At 43.1% G+C, this 11,658-nt stretch overlaps 1 protein-coding gene across 1 annotated transcript; it reads left to right on the top strand.

Moving 5' to 3' along the window:
• On the top strand, positions 1-534 carry LOC309549372 (uncharacterized protein; the record flags this gene model as incomplete). The annotated part of the gene is made up of 1 exon (XM_082249591.1): positions 1-534. One exon carries the CDS (start codon positions 1-3, stop codon positions 532-534), a length of 534 nt encoding a protein of 177 aa, XP_082105717.1.
• Positions 535-11,658: the final 11,124 nt, after the last annotated feature.

Raw genomic sequence — 11,658 nt, 5'->3', positions numbered from 1 at the left:
ATGGATATCAGGCTGGTGGTGCTGAGCGTTTTACTGGTTGCAGTAAGTGGACGCTTGCACAGGAGACTCTGCCCGAAATCCCGCTATTTATCTGTGACGTCTTCTGACATAACAACACTAAAGGAGCTGCAACATGATCACGAAAAGAACATGTCTACCAACGCAATGAGATGCTACAGAAGAATGCTGAGACACAAACCATCTGTATGTGACCTTACGCAGAGGGATCGTCTCATCCTGACCTTGGAGCGGGTGTCACTAACTGCTGAGGTTCTAACTAACATGTCTATGTCTGATCAGCCTGAAACTGTAAAACAGGCTCTTATGCTTTTCCTCAAACTGAAAGATGATCTGATGGTCTGTAGAGGATCTCCAGAAGACAGTGAGCCTACCTCACCCGAGCTGAAGCTGTGGCTGCATCATCTCCAGCATTTTAAGGAAGCAGCATCTCCAGATTGTGTCCAAGAGGCTGTAATACTTAGCCTTATCCCTCTGAGAGTAGAAGATGTGACATGTTGGGCTCTCAACCGCTAACTTACACAACTACATCAAAGAAACGTTCAGCTTACCAAATTCATGCGCAGATACAACTCTTCTGCTTTTCATATGAATATACCAGAACAATGAACCAGTGAAGCCTGGACTTTTTCATCATAGACATATTCTTCTACACCCTGCTACTGAAGGACACAGAGTATTACTTCAAAAAATATGACAGTATGTATTCATCCCTCAACTCTTATAATCTGCTTCTGCCTGGTGTAGGAAATTCATCCTAATTCTCAAGAAAATATATCCTAAAATTTGCAACTCTAGAATTTGTTCGGCATCCACTTATCCTACAATGGATTCCATAATCACAAACTCACAAGCCATTAATTGACTTCATTGCTTATCCCAGCAGATGAGATTCCTCTTCAATCTGCAAATGACTGACCCACTCTCTACACTACACATATACTGTTACTCGCGCATTAAAGGAACAACACAGCCAGAAGTCCATCACTTATGCAAATAGAATATTTTATTTAATTTTATAAATAAATTTTATTTATTTATTTTATAATCATAATATAATATTGTAAATATTTATTTCATATCTATCTTTAACCTATATGTATTTTACATTATTGTTTTTAAAGTTTTTTTTCTATTATTTTGGTTATTAAAACTTATTTATTTCATGAGTTTCTAGCTCCCCGGAGGATGTAATGTATCTGTATTTAAATTATGTTAAACAAATATGTTTTTTTATTTCAGTGATAAACGTGTACACATACATGTGCAATTAATAAATAGAGAGTAGAAAAACAGAATAAAAAACACTTGTGTTTTCATTTATTTTTTCCAGAATAATGTGTTGTTTTTGAAGTATCATTTAAATTGACAATTTTGTGTTAAAAAAAATAAATAATTTTCTTTGCACATTTTCCAAAAACTATTGGGAAAAATGAAAAATTACATGATCAAAAGACTCATTATGGCTCATAGGATGTCCATTGGGGTGTTTGCTTTGCTTAAATTGGGTCATTTTGTAGGTGTTTCCATTGTTCTGGTGCTCCAGAGTCTTCAAAAGTGTGTATCACGTACGTGGTAGCAGAGCCTGATATGATGAGGAAGGCCTATCTTACACCTCTGACTTGAGGCACCAGATAGTATAGACAGGAGGCACAGGAGTGCAGAGTGGCACGAGTGCCTTTAAATCTTGCTAGCAGCAGGGCAGGTGTCCTCCCTAAGCAAAAGTAATCAGAAAGCAGGGAGTTGGTGCTGAAGATAGCAGGCCAAGTTGCAATGTCAGGCTGGCTTGGTCACACACAGACAGCATAAATCGGGTACAGGGCACTAGAGATGGCCTTGCAGTTCGCCCAGCCGTCGGTTCGTGTCGAACTTTGCTTGTTCGCTGTTCGCCGAACATGTGAACATATGGCAATATTCGCGACCGCCATATTCTTTTACATTGTGAAGAACTTTGACCCATGACACATCCATCAGGTGGTACAGGACAGCCAATTGAGACATTTCAGCACATGGACATACCCCCTACCTTATAAATAGACCTGATCTGGCTGCCATTTTACATTCTGTCTTTTGTCAGTGTAGGGAGAGGTTGCTGTGTGGAGCAGGGACAGACTGTTAGTGACAGAAATCGCTAGCTATTGCTAATAGGTCCACAAAAGTCCTTTTAAGGACTGATATAGGTGTACTATTGTTTGGTGTGCAGTATATAGGGGTGTAATACACTTATAATATAATTTCTAATATAGAAAGCATATTATAGTGGATTTGTATTGTGCAGCATTGGTACTGGTGAGCTGTTCTGCAGTGATACTACAACTACAAAGAGTGACACACGCAATTAGAAAAAAGTATTATAACTGGTGTGATAGGCAGTCGCCCCCCAAAAACGACAGATTGAAGCGGGGTGTTATATATACTTTCATAATAGTGTATTTGGGTACTGCAGATTGTTTTTTTCTGTTTTGCTGCATTCCCTCTGCTCAAGTCAGTGACAAACGTTACTGGAAAAAAAGTATTATAACTGGTGTGATATACCAGTGGCCCCCCAAAACGACAGATTGAAGTGGGGTGTTATATAACAATATACTTTTATAATAGTGTATTTGGGTACTGCAGAAATGTTGCCTCTTTCGCTGCCTTATCTCTGCTACACACAGTGACAAAAGTTACTGGAAATGTTTTTTTTATAACTAGTGTGATAGACCAGTGGCCCCCCAAAACGATAGATTGAAGCAGGGTGTTATATAAAAATATACTTTCATAATAGTGTATTTTGGTACTGCAGAAATTTTGCCTCTTTCGCTGCTTTACCTCTGCTACACACAGTGACAAAAGTTACTGGAAAAATTTTGTTATAACTGGTGTGATATACCAGTGGCCCCCCAAAACGATAGATTGAAGCAGGGTGTTATATAAAAATATACTTTCATAATAGTGTATTTGGGTACTGCAGAAATTTTGCCTCTTTCGCTGCCTTACCTCTGCTACACACAGTGACAAAAGTTACTGGAAATGTTTTTTTATAACTAGTGTGATAGACCAGTTGCCCCCCAAAATGATAGATTGAAGCAGGGTGTTATATAAAAATATACTTTCATAATAGTGTATTTTGGTACTGCAGAAATTTTGCCTCTTTCGCTGCTTTACCTCTGCTACACACAGTGACAAAAGTTACTGGAAACATTTTGTTATAACTGGTGTGATATACCAGTGGCCCCCCAAAATGACAGATTGAAGCGGGGTGTTATATAACAATATACTTTCATAATAGTGTATTTGGGTACTGCAGAAATTTTGCCTCTTTCGCTGCGTTACCTCTTCTACACACAGTGACAAAAGTTACTGTAAACATTTTTTTACAGTAACTGGCCAAGTGGGAGGAGGACGTCGTCTATGCCAAACCCTGACTGGAGTTGCGTCTTTGGCAGAGGTATATTGACGACGTGCTCCTCCTGTGGGCCGGTAGTGTGGAGTCCCTTCAGGAATTCTTTATAGAACTTAATAACAATGACAGAGGCATCTGTTTGCAGTATGAGGCAAGTGAGAATAAGATTCATTATCTAGACTTAAACATCAGAGTTGATGGACATTCCATCCGTACTTCTACATTTTTCAAAGAGACAGATCGGAATGGTTATATCGATATGTCTAGTTGCCATCATCCGTCATGGCTTAGGTCTGTGCCAAAAAGTCAATTCCTTCGGTTACGTCGGAATTGCACGTATCAGGAAGACTTCCTGAGGGAGTCTGAGATTCTAAAAACACGATTTCTAGAGAAGGGTTATGATCCTCTAGAGATAGATCAGGCCTTGACGGATGCAAGTAATAGGGATAGAGAATCACTATTAGCCCCAAGATCTAGGGAGACAACTAATGGTTTTGATTTTTCTTTTCTCACCACCTTCTCCAATCAGCATTTTGCAATAAAAAGAATCTTGCGGAAGCACTGGAAGGTGCTCCGTAATGACTCTGTCTCTTAGGACCACAACTTCCTGAGAACCCTTTGGTCATTTATAAAGGAGTGCCTCCTTTGAGGCTTCAAATAGCCCCAAATGTGATCAATGCACCCAAAAAACCTTCCTTTTTCTTTCAAAATATGGTAGGTTTTGTTCCATGTCGTAGGTGCTCTATCTGTTTACTTAATGCACATCGTCCTAGGAGATTTCAAAGTTTTGAGTCCTCCTCTACATACGAACAATTTGCGATCAAACAGTTCATCTCTTGTTCAACTAGGTACGTGGTTTATATTATTGTTTTCCCTTGTGGCTTACAATATATCGGCCGTACCAAGAGGATGTTGGTGACCAGACTAACCGAGCATGTGGCTAACATCCGTAAGGGCTTTCCGGGCCATAGCCTTTCAAAGCATTATGCCCTCTGCCACAATAAAGATCCCAAGGGGACTGTGTTCATTGGGATAGATAAATTTGTGGCAGATTGGCAAGGCAGCCATATGGTTAGGGAGATCTCCAGACTATAAGTATCTTGAATTTATAGGGCTAAGACTTATGCTCCGCATGGTTTAAATGTGGAGTGGGATGTGAATGCCTTTATAGCAAATGGATAGGTATTCATATTCCCCCCCCCCTCCCTTTTTTTCCTGTCTTTTTAGCTGTCAAGCTTACGTTTCTGCATGTATGTTTCATGTGAGCTGTACATTTTTATTGTTGTTTTATTTGCATTTTATATGTGTTATTTTATATGTATTATGAGCTGCTCTGTGTTATTTGCTTGATTGCCCACAAGATGCCGCTGTTTCCCGATTTCTATGGTGATTAACACTACAGATCGTGTATTTACATAGGTTTGCCTATTATGCAGATTTTTATAGGCATAGGGAAATTGCTCTTTTTTTCTATATTATCAGAGGTCTTTTTTGTTTAAGATTTCTGATTTGTTTTTTGACTACTGTAGACCGCTACTAGATCCATATCAGATTGTCATCTCTTTTATTGGTCAAAGATGGCGTTTCTTTGTTTTGCTTCCGGTGTGGTGTGACGTTTCCGACGGAAGTGACATACCGCTTGTCCCAACTATATAATGAGTATGGTGGCACCCGCTGACCACGCCCCCGAAGAAGTCTAACATTGGACGAAACACTGCGTTGGGCGAGACCTGTGATGCCGGACGTCACTACGGAGTGAAGCAGCGGTCATCTCATTGGCGGTCAAACATTTTTGGCAGATAAGCTCTTTTTACTCTTATTACCTGTAAGCATTATTTGGCATAAGGAAATTAAATGGTGGTTCATTAGGTGTTGCACTATGGTTTTCTTTTTTGCTTTTTTCTGGTATATATGAGTGATCAGTCTGCCTTGTACCATCTGTATGGAGTCGCACCTAATTGGCTTGATCCTGGAATCGCTGAGGATTTCTGGAGGAGCAGTTTGGTGGAACCTTTGAGCCTACTTTTATTAGTGGGACGGTAAGCGGCAGTGTGATTGGGGTTGCTCTCTCTCTCTGGTGGTGGTGGCACTTCAAGGAGACCAATCAGCTGGACCCTACCTATACCTGGACTTTTTATATAGCGCTGCTTTTCAATTTTAAACATTTTTTTTATAACTGGTGTGATAGAACAGTGGCCCCCCAAAACGACAGATTGAAGCGGGGTGTTATATACCTTCTTCCACATATACTGCACCTCTCTAGAGACTTTTGTCACAGGGTCATTTAAAAAATGACAGGCAGAGGAAGAGGCAGGCCCTTACGCAGGGGTGGTGGGGGTAGGGCAGGAGCACCAGGCCGGAGCTAAAGTGGGAAGTTGCAGAAGGTGCGTTCGATTACGTCAAATGACGCACCAAACTTGGTTGAATGGCTCACTCAGCCTTCCTCTTCTGCACCCTCCTCATCCTCTCTATCGGCACCCTCTTCACTCTCTGCTGTGTGCACCCCCAAAGACACCACCACCACCATATACCCTCCGCTTGAGTCACAGGAATTACTTTCCGATCCATCACAAGACATATGCGATGCGCAGCCATTGTTGGCATCGGATCAGGAAGAGGAGGTAGCAACAGCCGCCACTCAGCAGTCTGACGACAGTAATCAGATCAGCCCAAGGAGGTTGGTGCTCGCTGTTGCTGCCTACCCCGAGATCTCTAATGTTAGTGGTGGGGAAGGTGACGTAGATGATGACGTGTCTATGGACGTCACGTGGGTGCCCACAAGAGGAAGAGGAGGGGAGTTTAGAGGGAGAGATGGACCAGCAGATAGGGAGGAGAAGCAGGCCGAACTTACATTGCACAGGAGGGACAAACCAGACTGCTAATGTATCAGGAGCGAGCCATCAACCATCTACGGTCACATCTTGGGCTCCCAGGACAGCGGCACATAGCTCTGCAGCTGACAATAGTTTTGCCATCTACAGCCTATGCAGTCAATGCATAAGTGGCGGTAAGCCCAACACTCACCTAGGGATGACCGCCTTAAGAAGGCACCTGGACTCCCATCACCGAGCCCAGTGGGAGCAACGCCATCAGAACCCACAAAGCCACACTCCAGGCTCTCTCTGTCCAGCCTCTTCTCCTTCTCCTCTCTCCTCACAATTGTCCTTCACTCCACCTTCCATCATGCCGTCCTCACATTTTTCTGGATAAAGGCAGGCTTCCGTGGCCCAAATGTTCGAGCGTAAAAAAATTATGACACCGGATAACCCTCTTGCCCAACAGTTGACTGCTGGCTTGTCGGAACTGATAGCCCGCCAACTACTGCCATAAAAACTGGTGGACTCAGAGGCTTTCAAAAATTTGTGGCCATTGGAACACCACAATGGAAGGTCCCAGGAAGGAAATATTTCCCGCAGAAGGTCATCCCTGAGTTATATGGCCATGTTCAGCGGCAAGATAACGTATCTCTGGCACACAGTGTCGGTGCCAAGATACATCTGACCACAGACATGTGGTCTAGCAAACACAGGCAGGGAAGGTATATAACTTTTGCTGCCCACTGGGTGAACCTTCTGACGGCCGTCAATTGTGTAACCCGTGGCACCCGTATAGATTTGGTTTTACCGCCACGGATTACATGCAGGCCTGCCTCTACTTCTCCTCCTCCTACTCCCTCCTCTCTCTCCTCCTCAGCTGACTCCACCTTTTCCGCTGCTACCGTCTCTTCCACTGCGCCGCCCAAGATCCCAAGTACCTATTTGACATGCCAGGTGGGACGTTGCCATGATGTGCTGGGTCTGTTGTGCCTGGAAGCCAAGAGCCACACTGGTCCTGCACTCCTTTCAGCTTTGCGTTCACAGGCAGATCAGTGGCTAACACCGCACAATTTGACAGTTGGTAAAGTGGTGTGCGACAATGGTGCCAATCTGCTGAGCGCGCTGAAACAGGGCAAAATTACACACGTGCAATGCATGGCACATGTCCTGAACTTGGTCGTGCAGCAATTCATTGTCAAATACCCTGGGGTCCTGGATGTCTTGCAGCAGGCCAGGAAAATCTCGGGGCATTTCAGAAGATCTTACACAGCCATGGCTCACCTTGCTGACATTCAGCGGCGACACAACCTGCCCGTCAGACGTCTTATTTGTGACTGCCCGACGCAATGGAACTCAATCTTGCATATGCTTGATGGAACGTGCAGTTAACGACTACCTGTACGAACTCTGCCGCAGGACAGGTTCTGGGGAGCTTGGTTTTTTTCACCGCGTCAGTGGCTGCTCATGTGCGACGCATGCATACTTCTGCGGCTATTGGATGAGATCACCAAACTGGTTAGTCCCAGCCAGGGTGCCATCAGTGACATCGTACCTTACGCCTTCTTTCTGGAGCGTGCATTGCATTGTGTCATTGATATAGCCTTTGAGGAGCAGAAGCAGGAAGATGAGGAAGTCGCAATGCTTGGGGAGCAACATTTCCAGGGGGAGCTACTCCATCTGAGACAAGTCAACAACAGGAGTCTGAAGAGGAGTCAGAGGAGGATGGTGCCGAGGGCGGATGAGGAGGAACAAGAAGAGCATGTTTAAACCTTTCTGGGATCAAGGACAAGGACCAGTATTGGGTGGCACCATACTTAGAGCCCCAGTACAAACAAAACAATGGTGGAAATGTTACCGCCATCACAGAGGGCTGTCAGAATGCAGCACTTCCAGGCCTTGCTTCGAGAAATGCTGCATTCTGCTTTTGCGTGTGCTGGCAGAGGAATTTCCACTCACAGAGAAACAGTTGCGGCTACCAATCCAACAGTGCCTGCAAGAAGAGGGCGGTTTGAAGATGTCTTGGTCACTTCAGATATGAGATCCTTCTTTCAGCCGAACCATCAACAGCGGATCCAGCATTAGGGAATGCCTAGACCGGCAGGTGTCCGACTACATCAGGTTAACGGCCGATGTGGATGGTCTGAGGAGTGATGAACCCCTGGACTACTGGGTGGGCAGGCTTGACCTCTGGCCAGAGCTTGCACAATTTGCAATGGAACTGTTGGCTTGCCCCTCGTCCAGTGTCCTGTCCGAAAGGACGTTCAGCGCAGGGGGGATTGTGACTGATAAGTGCACTCACCTAGCTCACGACAGTGTTGACTACCTCACATTTCTTAAAATTAATGAGGCATGGATCTCGGTGGAATTCAACACATGTGACCAGTAGACCATGTTTGATTTAAATTCCTCATGACAGGCCACAAATATCCGCCACCACCCATAAAAATTCATGGTACCTGTCTTAGGTAAATACAGCGGCATAAAAGGCCCTTTATGTCCATTGAATGCCTAATTTTTGGGGCCTTTAATGGCCTGTATCCTGTGAATGCCTAATGTACCACCAGCCACAGAATACAAAGTCCTTTGCTGTCAGGGGAACGCCTGTCGGCTAATTTTTGGGGCCTGTAATGGCCGACACTTATTTATCCTGTGAATGCCAAATGTATCTCCAGCCACAGAATGCAAAGTTCTTTGCTGTCAGGTGAACACCGGTGGACTAATTTTTGGGGCCTGTAATGGCCGAAACTTATTTATCCTGTGAATGCCTAATGTACCTCCAGCCACAGAATACAAAGTTCTTTGCTGTCAGGTCAACACATGTGGGCTAATTTTTGGGGCCTGAAATGGCCAACACTTATTTATCCTGTCAATGCCTAATGTACCTCCAGCCACAGAATATAAAGTTCTTTGCTGTCAGCTGAATGCCTGTTGGCTAATTTTTGGGGCCTGTACTGGCCAACACTTACTTCTTTATCCTGTGAATGCCTAATTTTTCACACTGGAATTGAAAATCAATGGGTCTGTAAACGTTCCGTTAAATTGTGGAACGGATGCGGACCCATTTTACAGACCTGTGAATGGACCCTATATGTATTTAACATGTATTTACCAGCTGCTGTCAGTTCTGGCTGATTTAGGCCGAGCTATTACACTAAAACCGAGCAATATTACAAAAAACAAAATACACGTTATAACTGTATAAACGATTTATATAACTTATTAAAAAAAAAATTTATGGCGACTTTTTCAATAGCAGGATCATCTCCTGCACCCCCTTCATAGCCTGGCATTGCCTCTCCTCCATGGCCTTCATGCGCTCCTGAATTGACAAAATTTCGCAGATAAAAAAAGAAAGAATAAAAAAAAAGAATGCTTGTCGATCGCAGATTCGCTTAATACTTCTGGTATGTTTGTGTCCATTTTGTGGGACTATGTGTGCACAGCTAGTAAGTATTTTGTGGCTGCAAATAGGACCTGGAGGTTTTTCATGTTTGCCTGCTATTAAAATGAATGGGAACATTTGAGCGAGTTTGCGCGATCGCGTTCACAAACCGTCCCATCAGATGTTCGTCCATCACTACAGAGCACAGAAAGGAATGTGGTCAGGAGACCAGCCAGGTGTGGAACCGATCACTGGAACAGGATACAGGTTCACACGATTACATGTATGCACGAGGCTGAAGACAAAGTAGCACTGATTTGGGCACTGAGTTTAAATAGTCTGTTTGGTGCCAGCATCTGTCACAGGTGCACGCAAGCGCCGGCGTGAACGAGAGTTCATGATGGCTTGAGTTCGCGAATACACATATGTTTTAGCCAGTTTCCAATTCTTATGAGCACAGAATGGAATATGTTTAGCCTGTGCCAGGAAGTTCATCCAGAGGTGTTATCTTGTTTGCTGGCATGCGCATTCTGACATTGTTATAGGTAGTCGAGAAATTAGATGTGAAATTTATGTCCCTTGAACACCTGAAGGTAATCCTTTGATAAATGGAAAAAAGCTGCGCTAATGAGACCTGATGGGTATATACTACACCAATCACAATAGTAGATAATAAAAATCTGCTGGAGAAGACAATGATGGCAACAGGTGCCCAATGAGCACCCAAGGTACTGGATAAATAAAGCAAATGTCTGCTAAATCATAAACATTGGAGAATGAACTTGTACATGGATGAATATAACACAATACATAGTGCATTAATTCTGGCAAGGAATCAAAAACACACAGAGTTCATGTAAAATCTTCATAAGGTTGTAGCAGGAGGGAGGATATTCCTATGAGGTTGAAGAGGTAAAATCCAAGATTAGTGGAGTGAAAGGAAAAATCCAATAAGGCTAATCACCACGGTGCTGCACACGAGTGACATGCATGTCTCCTTACCAGATACAAAGGTAAATGAGCATCTAATTGATTCCTAACAGCGGCACTCAGGAAGGATCACAACAGCAACAAACCTCCAGGTCACAGCCAATAAGATGGTGATATCGGTACTGACCACAGGATGGAGCTCAGTGCGCCATAAAGAAAAGAAGGGGACTGGATAGTGTGATACTGTACAGCCTTTATTAAGTAAATATTAAAATAACACTCACATGGTAGATGAAAAAGATTTGCATATAAACAAGCCGGCCGGCTCTCATGTAGCCAGTCCTCGGGGCAACGTAGTGACTTCAGCACACTGTACCCTACGCGCTCGTCTGCAAAGACTTCTAATGGGGATGCGGGCGGCGTGCTGACTTAACCCTAAATACATCAAACAACCAATCAGGAAATAGCATCAGTATGAGTAATGCCGGAAGCGCAGCGGCCACCATTTTAGGTGTTGGAACACCTGCCCTTAGATCTGCACATAAGATATGTCCCTATACTCGATCATATCTCAAAGCTAAAAGAAATAAAAATATCGATCTCAAGTGCATGGTTCCAAACAAATAGATACATGCAGAAATCAACATATAAAGGATAAAAAATGTCATATGGGGCTGGTGACCGTATTACACCAGCAGAGGGAGTATGCCCCACAGCACATAAAACGTCATTGTGTTTTCTGAAAGAGAAAACATAATCCCTAAGTACATGATTCCAAGATTAAAAGAACAAGTATATATAAATAAATATGATCATGAATATACAGTACATATAAAAACATCATAAATAAATATGATGGCAAATATAAATACATAAACATAAATGGTAAATATATAAAACCATCTAAAGGTATAATCCAAACATTGGCCCACACGAAAAAACAATAGACTACTTGCAAGTAGTCCAAGATAAACAACTATATAAAATTAGGTAAGAAATCTCAATTGAATATCACTGGTCCAATGAGTAAAAACTCACTCTCTGCTCCTCTAGGTAAAAAGGCCAATGGTTGTATTAAGAAAAATATATTAAAAAACAACACAATTCAAATAGGATTCAATTTTAAT

This window comes from Pelophylax lessonae, assembly GCF_965119305.1.
Source record: "Pelophylax lessonae genome assembly, chromosome: 1".
Taxonomy (NCBI): Eukaryota; Metazoa; Chordata; class Amphibia; order Anura; family Ranidae; genus Pelophylax; species Pelophylax lessonae.
The sequence above is the reverse complement of the archived record's forward strand: the minus strand, read 5'-3'. Positions and strand labels throughout refer to the sequence as shown.